At 46.0% G+C, this 10,839-nt stretch overlaps 3 protein-coding genes across 3 annotated transcripts; 2 read left to right on the top strand and 1 right to left on the bottom strand.

Annotated features, from left to right (window-relative positions):
• Positions 1 to 2,149: 2,149 nt before the first annotated feature.
• MCH5-3 (Riboflavin transporter MCH5) lies at positions 2,150 to 3,776 on the top strand (the record flags this gene model as incomplete). The annotated part of the gene is made up of 3 exons (XM_037322843.1): positions 2,150 to 2,327; positions 2,389 to 3,321; positions 3,502 to 3,776. 3 exons carry the CDS (start codon positions 2,150 to 2,152, stop codon positions 3,774 to 3,776), a joined length of 1,386 nt encoding a protein of 461 aa, XP_037178710.1.
• A 23-nt stretch (positions 3,777 to 3,799) lies between these two features.
• Positions 3,800 to 4,897, bottom strand: CGCA056_v007596 (D-xylose 1-dehydrogenase; the record flags this gene model as incomplete). Its single annotated transcript, XM_037322844.1, has 1 exon — positions 3,800 to 4,897. One exon carries the CDS (start codon positions 4,895 to 4,897, stop codon positions 3,800 to 3,802), a length of 1,098 nt encoding a protein of 365 aa, XP_037178711.1.
• A 1,257-nt stretch (positions 4,898 to 6,154) lies between these two features.
• CGCA056_v007597 (Neutral protease 2-like protein) lies at positions 6,155 to 7,357 on the top strand (the record flags this gene model as incomplete). The annotated part of the gene is made up of 3 exons (XM_037322845.1): positions 6,155 to 6,407; positions 6,458 to 7,279; positions 7,338 to 7,357. 3 exons carry the CDS (start codon positions 6,155 to 6,157, stop codon positions 7,355 to 7,357), a joined length of 1,095 nt encoding a protein of 364 aa, XP_037178712.1.
• Between the last annotated feature and the right edge of the window lie 3,482 nt (positions 7,358 to 10,839).

A 10,839-nucleotide genomic window follows, 5' to 3' on the forward strand; every position in this document is an offset into this window, starting at 1 on the left:
AAAGGAGACATGTTGTAGACGCGCTCGTATACGATCGCGATCGACTCGAAGGTAAGAAAGAGAACTGCCCAGGCGAAAGACAGCCACAGCGCAAAGAAGAAGACGACTGGCTCGGTGAATAAAAGACGAAATGGTCGGCAGACAGAAACGGTAATTGTATGGCTGATGGAAATTCGGTCCTCATCTTCTTTGACAACCCATCGTATCCTCCTAAGTTGCGAACCTAGGCCTGGTGATGTGCTCCCAACATATGGCTCGACATGCGGAAAGACGACCCCGTATGCTCCCAGCTGTTCCAGCTCCTCGTACCACTTATTTAGTGCATTTGCTTTTTCAGACAGAAGCACTAGGCCTCAACTCTCGCGCATGAAAACCAACAGCAAGATAGCTGTTGCCCCTGTCAAGATGGCCATGTGCCAGAATACCCACTCCCAACCAGCTCCAGTTTGCTCATTGCCATGGAAGTGTACGATCGCAGCAGCGGCCATTAGACCTGCCCCGGTTCCTACAATGCCGGCGCCGCTGAAGATAGCCATAGGGGTGTTGCAGTTCTCCTTTGCCCAGAGATCCGTGATGAAGCCCTCTACCATGGTGCTGGAGACGCTGGCTCCTACGCCTGTGAAGAAACGCGCAACAAGCATGCCTGCGAGGGAGGTCACTCCCCCACACGCGATTTGGGGTGCAGTATAGAGTATAGCACTAGCAGCAAAGACAGGGTATCAACCGTTGATTTCGGAGAAAGGAGCGAGTACCATTGGCGATATAGCGAAACCAATAGTGAATGTCGTCAATCCGCTTGGGACAGCGAGGTGCGAGGAGTTAAACGTAATTTGCTTCAGAGGTATCGGCGGAGCGTAAGCGCCTGCGGTATACGAGGTGAGGAATGTCGCAGTGCAGGCGAGTGTGAGCAGAAGCCATTTTCGAGCCGGAGACCATTCGAGCGGAGAGTTGTACGATTGGAGGTTGGGACGAGGAGGAGTGTTTTCAGGTTGCGATTGTGGTTGTAAGACGGGCTCTGGAAGACTTGTGTCGAATGTGAGATACACATGCTCAATGCGGCTGTCAGGGCCAAGCGAGACTGTTTCCTGGTCGGGTGTGTGTTGATGAGTTGAATCTACCTGCTGGGTACTGAGAGACCTCTCAATGCCCATGACGAATTTAGGTGTCTGAATTCAGACTGTAGCCAGTTCGTGCTGGGCCTTGTGAGAGGACGTTGAAATGCCAGTGTTGCTACTGCAAGCTGAAGACCCAACTTACACGCTTCTCTAAAATGTCTACGAATTACGTTCAATACAATTAAGGACACTTTAACATCCTACTAGGCAAACTATCCAAGCGTTCGACTAAAGCATTTAAAGTAAAAATAGCCAGCCCATCAACCCGCCGTCGTCATTCCCCTTCAGATCCCAAGAGGCTTGGCGTCAGCGGGAAGCTTACCGCCTTACCGCCGCAATGTGTCCATTACTGATTTTGCACAACGTTATCATGTAAGTTAGAACTAAGGCATCATAAGCGCAGTAGCTCAGTCTAATGTCTCTCAACCTCATATGCAGTAATCAAGGGCTACTCAGTTTCCCGCCGCGCTATCTAGTACGAATTACATCACCATATGACTTAGAAGATTCTCAATGCTTTTTCCTTTTTTTTTTTTTTTTTTTTTTTTTTTTTTGGGGGGGGGGGGGGCATTATAACTCTCAGTGACCTGCCCATAAAGAATTTCATGTCAGTGGCAAAGGCCCCGAAGCTGCAGAACGGCAAAGCCATTGGAAACGTCAGAGATCTAATGTCTGCCCAAAACTTTGCGAAGAGATCCTCGCTGTGACAAGCCATAACAGCTGGCCTCAAGCTGGCGTAAAGTGACACTTGTTGTTCCCGACTGATATAATCGACTTCGGGAAAGCTTCGCCTAACTCAAGTCCCAAATAGGAACAACTGTCCGCCGGTCTGAGACCAGTCGGCACCCGGGGCCGATCTGCCCAGGATCCCCACACTAACCCCGCCAACTCCGCTGTTACCATTGAAACGCCTTGTATGCGTGGCCAGGTTTGAAAGACCTGACAATATCCAATCTATCACTTGTAGTCCTGATCGAAAGACTCGGGCACTATGGCAGAATGATTTCGAGTCTACTTCCATGTTATCGAGAGCAATGGCAACATCGGCAAGACAGCGTGGTATTCCGAAGACAGATCATACGTCAAAAGAACCGCCAGAGAACCAGTCCGAGGCCCTGAACGCCATTATAGAGGACGAATTTGTGACCGAGATTCAACGATCAGCATGGATATGTGTTATCGGGTCTTTCCTTTTCCTGATGCCCTCGTTCGGTACTTACCAAATGTCGATGTCTCAAATTCGGGTCACATAGAGCTAACACCTATCATGCAGGCTTTATTCAATCCGTAGGAACTGTACAAGCATATCTCCAAGAGAACCAGCTTGAACAGTATCCCGCTCGAGATATTGGATGGATCACCGGTGTCTACACATTTCTCACCATGTTCCTCGGTATTCAGACCGGTCCGCTCGTAGACGTCTTCGGGACAACATATCTAGCACTGCTAGCAGCTGCGTGTACGGTCCCGATGTTTTTCTTGCTGGTTGAGTACAAAGTCTACTGGCATTTCATTCTGTGTTTAGGAGTCTTGGGCGGGATCGGCAATGCATTTTCCACCACTATCGGCATCGCTGTCATAGGCAAGATCTTCCATCGTCGACGTGGCCTAGCAATGGGGATCGCACTAGCGGGCTCCTCCACCGGAAGCATCGTATTCCCTCTAGATTTGCGACAGATTTTCCCAATGTGGGGATGGGGATGGTCCATGAGGGCGCTCGGCTTCATCGTCCTAGGAATCATGTTGCTGGGTATGGCTTGTCTCTCGCCGTTCTCTCGTTTGGTCTCCAAAGCTCAGGACGACACTCGATCCATTGGCCTCAGTAAGAAGAGTGCAGCAATGGACTTCTCAGCCTTTCGTTCGGGGCCCTTCTCTCTTATCACAGGTGCTATATTCCTCCTGGAGTTTGTGATATTCGGCGCTACAGCTATATTGCCAACTCTCGTTGCATGGGCCGGGTTTCCTGTGGAGTCTGGCTACAACATGGTCGCGATTCTCAACGGCCTTTCATCTCTTGGGCGCATTCTTCCCGGTCTGGTGGGCGGCCATGTTGGGCACTTCAATATCTTGCTGGTTATGGTGTTGTTCACATTGATATCCACAGCGGCAACACTGACCGTGTTTGGATCAAGTCGTATCGAGGCACTGTATGCTTTCTCCGCATTATGGGGGTTCGGAACAGGGTCAGTTTTGTCTCTAACGCCAGGTAAGTCGCATTGAGGCCCTTTGACAGTGCAATCTTAATCCTAGTGGCTGATATTTTCTTGCCTTGATACCCTCGACAGTGTGTATGGGTAAGACGTGCCAGCCAAAAGACTGCGGCAGATATCACGGCAAGTATCCTCGCCAACTGATCAGGTAATGATCCGACTGACTGAGTTATTAGGGACGACGAACTTCGTCATCAGCTTCTCTCTTCTTCTTACCATGCCTATCAGCGGCCAGATGCTGGACTCTCTGGGGTCAACTGCCTTATCGGGTCTTCACCTAGTGGTTGTTTTCATTGGAGGACTTCTCATATTCGCCGCGAGATCTACTTTGGTTGGCTCTTGGTTTAACTTTGCGAGCAAAATATGGCGCAGCAGGTCTGTCTATCAACACTGGCGTTTTACGGTGATGATCTACAACTGGATGTCATATTATCTTATTGAGCTTCTATAAATCGGGTTTTCTACATGTAAGCTCTATTGATCATCCTGGGGAAACCTCGCGCCACCTTGTCTCCTAATCTCGTCCATTATCTCCATAACACGGATGGTCTCAGCCCACGGCATGGTCTCGCTCTCCTTGCGCCCAGCCTTGATGTCCAAAGCCACTGCATCGGCTTCGTAGTAGAAGCCCTTGCCAGGCCTCTCAAAATCGTACTTCTTTGCCTTCAAACCAGGTGTGGTTGATTCAGTCCATCCCTCACCAGACGCCTTTGAAGAATGGACAGTGAAAGAGCCGGGAACGGATGTGGCAATGCCTTCGATCAAAACATATCCGTCGCTGCCTTCGATTCTACAGAATGCTGGAGGTGTTTTGACTTGAGTCGAGGCAGTTAGAATACCCTGCTTTCCGCTGGGATACAGAAGAAGAGCGGATGTCGCAATGTCGATATCGTCTGACAGAGTTTGAGTCGCAGCGATCTTCGGCTTCTCGGCCTTCTCTCCAACACCGGGATCCAGTCCGAGAATCGTGAACGTCAGGCTATAGACGCCAATGTCGAGAAGACTACCGGCGCCAAGAGCGGGGTTCTTCAAACGGGAGTCGGGGCCGAGAGAAGCAATGTTCATGTTCATGGCGAAGTCGCAAAAGACACGGTGAATCTCGCCGATTTGCTTCTCGTTGTGCAGAACGTTCAGAAGAGACCGCGTAAGGGGGAAGAAGCGAGTCCACATCGCCTCCATGACGAAAACGCCCTTCGCTTTAGCAGCGTCAAAGACCTCACGTGCCTCCTTGGCGGTGATGGTGAAGGCTTTCTCGCAGAGAACGTTCTTGCCGGCATTGATCGCGTCCAGGCAATTCTGCTTGTGGAAAGCGTGCGGGGTGCCGATGTACACAGCATCAACGTTCGGGTCGTTGTAAACTTCGGCATAGCTGCCATAGATAGTCGGGCTGTGGCCGGGCAGATGCTTCTCGACGAAAGCTTTGCCCTTTTCTAGTGACGATGATCCGACAGACTGGACAATGTGCTTGGCTTTGGCGTCGGAACGCTCAAGGACCAGGTCTTCGACAAACCACGAGGAAATGAGACCGGTGGCGATGATTCCCCATCGGAGGGTGGGAGTTTCGGACGACATCTTGTGTTTTAGCCAGGCGTAGAGGTAATATCGAGGACGACAGAGTGAGTTGAAGACGAGATGTGGATGGAGTAGTCGTATTTATGTAGCTTGAAGCTGATAAATCAAGTTAAATAGCGTGCGGAGTAACGGCCCGCCATCATGAGGAACGGAATGATCCGCCTGAGACCCGGAAACGAGTGGGCTGATATGGGTTTCCTCCGTCCTGTGAAGAGTGAAGCAGCATGAAGCCAGACCCGATTAATTGTCACGATGGATGTCGAGGTGGTGGGGGAGTGGGGATGTCAGCAACTCACAGGCTCCGATACTCCCCGTGAGATCTGACCAGCAACACTAGGTAGTGACGCCTCCAATGTTTCTGTAATTGCCGGAGAACAGCCGGCTCTTTCCCCGCACATTAGCCCGCAAAGACCGGCCGGGAGTCCCCACACTCCGCTACCTCGGGGTTGTGCCGTCGCTGCTTTTCGCAACAGTTGGAGTGGACAAAGAGTTATACTTAAGATCTCTGCCGGTGGGACAAGACAGTTGCAAAGACTATTTGGTTACTACAAACCGACTCTCTTTTAGCCCGGCAACTGATACCTTGCATCTCTTCTGGAAACCTTTCACAGATGCCATCGAATGCTACTTAGACTGAGGGAATTGGCCCATCCCTACCTAAGCATAGTGGAAGAGCAATGAAGAGATGTATCACGGGATTTGTGATTCGAAGTACGACGTTATATTCACACGATTTCGTGACTGGGCTATGAAAAAGAAGCCACCACAAGTTTTGTGGTTTCTCGCTGAAAACAGTCTTCTCTATGGTCTTCTCTATCAACAACGGTGATTGGCCGCTACCTTGAACTACAGGCAGCTATCTCGTTCACTACCATGTCTTTAACAACCCGCCCCTTTTCAAAGCCTTTTCGAAAGAGGATTATCGCAAATGGCTTCAACGGCCCCTAGAGTGCACGAGCAGCTTAGGCCTTATCGCCCCTGAGACCCACTCCAGCCGATGTCACTTTGCCGGCATTCGAGCAACCTAACATGGATTTCCAAATTTGAATACGAGCTTGGCCTTCCATAATTGGGCCGTCTAAAGTGCAAAACCCCAGACATCCGGGCACCTTCCTCAATAAGAGAGACAAACAAGGCTGCGGCAGGATGTGTGCCCTGGCAATTGGGAGACAAAACTTGATATTTAAGGATCTAACGATCGACTTCTCGTGCCTGTTTGATATTTACGAGGAATCTTCACACTCTGCGGGACTTACCATGCTCTGGCAGAAAGTTTTCGTTCTTTCAGCGTTGGCTATTGCCGACGCTCACCCTGGCGCCCACGGCACCCGGCTTAACAAACGCGACTCCGGGCTAGAGGTGACCTTGGCACCATCTGCGTGTGGCACTCCCACAGAAGTCATCGCAACAATCAAAAATAACGGTGCTGATGATCTCAACTTGCTCAAAGTAGGAACTATTTTGGACGATAAGCTTCCAGTCCAGCGTGTAGTTGTTACAGACCAATCAGGTATGGCATTGTCTTCATAAACAACAGAGTGGTTGTTGACGGATGAACAGGAGGCCTCGTTTCATTCAGGGGGATTGAGCCAAGCATACAGTATGATGCACTTAGACCGAATCATTTCCAGTTTCTCTCAGCTGGAGAGTCTATCGCCGTTGCTATCGACGTCGCCAAGGTGCATTATTTTGAGAAGTCCGGGCGCTTTTCTGTCATCGCAGATGGCTTGATACCGGTTGGACTCGCCTCGTCAACATCCTTTGACCAGCCTGCAATCGCTTTTAAATCCAACACCGTCGATATCGACGTTGATGCAGTGGCCGCCAGTGGGCTTATGGTTGCCCCGGCCCTTGCAGAGCGTACAAACGTACAGGCGGGATGCAATGAAACAACTTCTGATGCCAGCCTCAAGGCCCTGGCGAACTGCCAGGTGCTAGCCCTGGCGGCCGCTGCCGATGCCGCGGATCCCTCATCAAAGAGGTTCATAGAATACTTCGGGACCAACTCTTCTGAAACTCGCAACACCGTCGTCACCAGACTCAAAAATGTCGCGCAAGAATGTTCAACCACGAACTCCGGGGTCTCTCGCTATTTCTGCTACGACTACTACGGCGTCTGCGAAATAGACGGCCCACTCAACGCGTACACCGCCTGGGACGTCAATACCATGGTCATGTGCCCTCTCTTTTACGGCTTGCCTCCGCTGCCTCAGGGGTGCCATCGCCAGTGCCAGGCCACGACTACCATACACGAGACGACTCATTGCGAAGCCGTATATGAGCCTCACACCAATGATTACGCATACGCATACAACGCAAGTGTTGCACTGCCCCCCGAGCGTGCGCTACAAAACGCTGACAACTACTCCCTCTATGCCAATGGTAAGTCACTAGAGTGACAATCGCACGTTGAACATGAATTTTAGCTGACGCAGATTAGCTGTCTACATGAATTGTTAAGACGGGGTATTCAGCCGTAATCAGTTTTCTTTCTTAATCTATTTGTTGAATAGCGTAGAAACCTGGGGAGAATTTTAAAAGACGTCTGCCTGGTGAGGCCGTGATAGTGCAATCTCAGTCTGGATGTTTTGCACCAATTAGATAATGAATCCAAACACAGATCGCATTGCCACCGAGGCCATAGGGTGTTTTGATTTTAGAACTTTTCAATTTCACTACTTTTTATGACTTCTTAGTACGTTTGACTTCCATGCGCATGCCCTGGGTATCTATTCATTCCTTGCAAAAACTGCCCTTTTCCATGACTCTCAAGTACTGAATAGCTTTTACTATCTGACAGCGGAGTCGGGATGGTTGGCCACAGGGCAACTGGTTGACTGCATAGGTATCTTGTTAGCCCTGTCATCCACCGCTGTTTTCCATTGAGGTAAATGATTACTTACGTAGTGATCTCCTTCAGCGCCACACTTGGAGCACTTTTGGCTAGCAGGGACTGAGGAAGACATTGCGCGTTGATTTAGGGGTTGGTCGTGTTGGAAGTGAGTTTCTGAGTTGAAGACTTTTAAGTGCTGAACTTGGTTCTGTAGTGTTGCGTTGTTTGATGTGCTTCTTGTTTCTCTGTTGATGGTGCGAGTAGAAGACCAAGGGGGCGTCGGAGGCACAGCTATTTTATATTATCATGTCCTAAAGATGCGGTTTGGTGAACGCTGGACCTCATTAGATGCTCGTTTGAAGAAGAAGCGTAGTGAATCAATGACATGAGCTCTACGACGTGAATTTCAGTAACGATGCCCACAAACCAAATTCCGGATGAGAACGAAAATGACAAAATGATTTCTGCCCTGCCGCCATTCGAATACGTTCAAGCTGCCAAGTGAATACATTTCATGTGCAGAAGAAGCGACCACTGAGTTACTGCACTGGAGATAATGCACCAAGCTACCAGGCCTATCCGCTTCCCTGAATGCAATAGTCGTCGAGATGAACTGTCGTGATCGTTATATATCAACACATTCATACGGAACACAGGAGTTTCATGCACTCATCCTGGCTCTATAAGACGTGAGATATGAACGTATTGTAGAAGTACCTGTAGTGATACGACTCTAGGCAAGTGTGACCTTTCGTTTACTATCCTCTTTGAACCCAGGAAGGAGTGATGAACTCCGCCAGACCAATGCGCCTGTACTCATTATCCGCCTCTCCCGTAGGTACGAGAGCAAGGCCAAACACTTGGTATTGCTGAGTCGGGCGCCCTCGCGCATCCCGCTCCGTAGGAACGCAATATGGCGTGTCGTCCTGCCATGAAGGCTCTCTCTCTAGCTAGCACATCGTATTGAATCACACCAAGCAATCGTCTTGTTCCTGATCCGAGTGCAGTTCTTATCGTTGTTCCAATTTCCAATCACGGCAGCCTCTTCGATAAGTTCATCAGAAGACAGATCAGGGGACGGTGTATCAGATGCTTCGTGAAGGGTTTTGTAACCTTCGGTCCAAATGTCCGAGTTCAAGTAACCGAGGAACAGATCTCGAAGGAAGTATTTTGTTTTGAAAGGTTGAATGAATCCTATGAGAGTCAGGCGGTTCGCGACGGTATCTGAAAGCGATATATGACGAACGTTGACGTGGCGAGAGGAAGACGTGTCTATCTCAATGTTTTCTGGTATAAAACGGCTGACGTCTAGCTCCGCCCCCGGATCTTTTATTCTATGTCTGACTTGCCCATCGAGACTCGCCCATGACCAAGATGGAGCCCTCCAGTATGAAGGTTGAGGGTGCTGTATGGCGCCATGAGGGCCGCTGGGAGCGAAACCGGCGGGAACAGGCCTGATTGAACATCTTGGAATTTGGCGGCCTTGTACTCTTCATCGATGTTCTATCGTCGGGTCTTCCATAGCAGCCCACTGACGATGTCTTTCTTCCATAGCCTAGCAACATACTCATCGCGTGTCATATTTGTCGAAGTGTTGGCCAATCCGGCGAGGCCTGGAAGCTTGTCTGACTCCTCACTCAGGAGACAGTTACTACTAACTAAAAAACTAAAATCTATAAATTTATTATTGTTAGCACAGGTATAAGCGTATACAGGGGCGTAGTATATGCGCCTATATAGTATAAGGTTATAGATGTGGTAATGTTATGATAAAAGGTAATAATTCTGAGCATTTATGAGCATTTAATTGTATAGATAATAATAAGGGAACAGATGTATTGAGATGAGTCTGGTTGTTGTTTTTCGCAGGTTGCATCTTCTAATAGGGAAAAGTGAGGGGAAAGATAACCTGAAATGTAACCTGCTAAACTGCTAATTACATAAGGTGCTTACGTAACTATACGTATTACATAGTCAATATTAAGGTTATAGGTTATAATAAATAGAGTATTTTTATGTAAGGTTTTGTACCTTAAACTTTATTGGTTTATTTTATATAGAATATTAAAGTAAGTTCAGCGTTATTATTATTCTTATGTTATGATTATTATAAAAGAATGTTATATGTTAACAATTATTAATACTAAAACACTATTAATCTAAATTATTCTTAATACTAGAAAATTAAAAATTACTAACTATACTATTTTTATATATGTCTAGCATAAAAAATATATTATCCTCCTCTAACTTCTATGTACTCTAAAAAAGCGTTTTAATATAATGTTTCTTTATTTTCCTTTAAATTATATAAATATTTAATAAATAACTAGTTATTTTAGCTACTTTAGCTTAAATTTATACTAACTTTCTATAAAAATCTAATAAAATATCACTAGCTTACTCTTGTTTTTCTTTTTCTTTTTAACGCTAATTATTTAGCTTTTTTACTATAATTAATTAGCTATGTAATATTAATATTATATTAAGAAAACCTATAACTTAATACTATTATTAAATTATTATAAAGACGTTTTAGGTTTTTATAACCTAAATAAGCTTTTATAACCTCTACTATTTAATATGCACACTTTATATAAAGACAGCAAATATAAAATATAATATTATTAGAACTAAATAATAAAAGATATCTTTATAAGTAGAATAAAATACTAATTTAGATTATTTTAACTTTTAAATATAACTTAATATAATATTAATAATATAGATAAATTAGAGAATATAATTCATAGATCTCTAAACTAAAACTAATAACTTATTTATACTAAGTCTTAATAATAAAACCTTTAGAGAGAAGATTTAATATTATGACTTATAAATAAAAATAGTAGCTAAATAACCTATTTAGGCGTTAGGTAGCTAAAATAAAATATATATACTATAGAATTGTAAAAATAATAGAAACTCACTTAGTATAAAAAGACTACAGTATAAATTATATAATAATAAAATAAAAGATTAGATCTATACGCTAACAATATAAAAGCTATACTTAGTAAAAATAGATCTTATTAAAATTAAAAATAGTAATAAAAATAAAAAGTATTATTTAGAACCTGTATATAGTATAACTCTAAGCTTAGTTTAT

The sequence above is a fragment of the Colletotrichum aenigma genome (genome assembly GCF_013390185.1).
Source record: "Colletotrichum aenigma strain Cg56 chromosome Unknown KSG_Cg56_contig04, whole genome shotgun sequence".
In the NCBI taxonomy this organism is placed as follows: domain Eukaryota; kingdom Fungi; phylum Ascomycota; class Sordariomycetes; order Glomerellales; family Glomerellaceae; genus Colletotrichum; species Colletotrichum aenigma.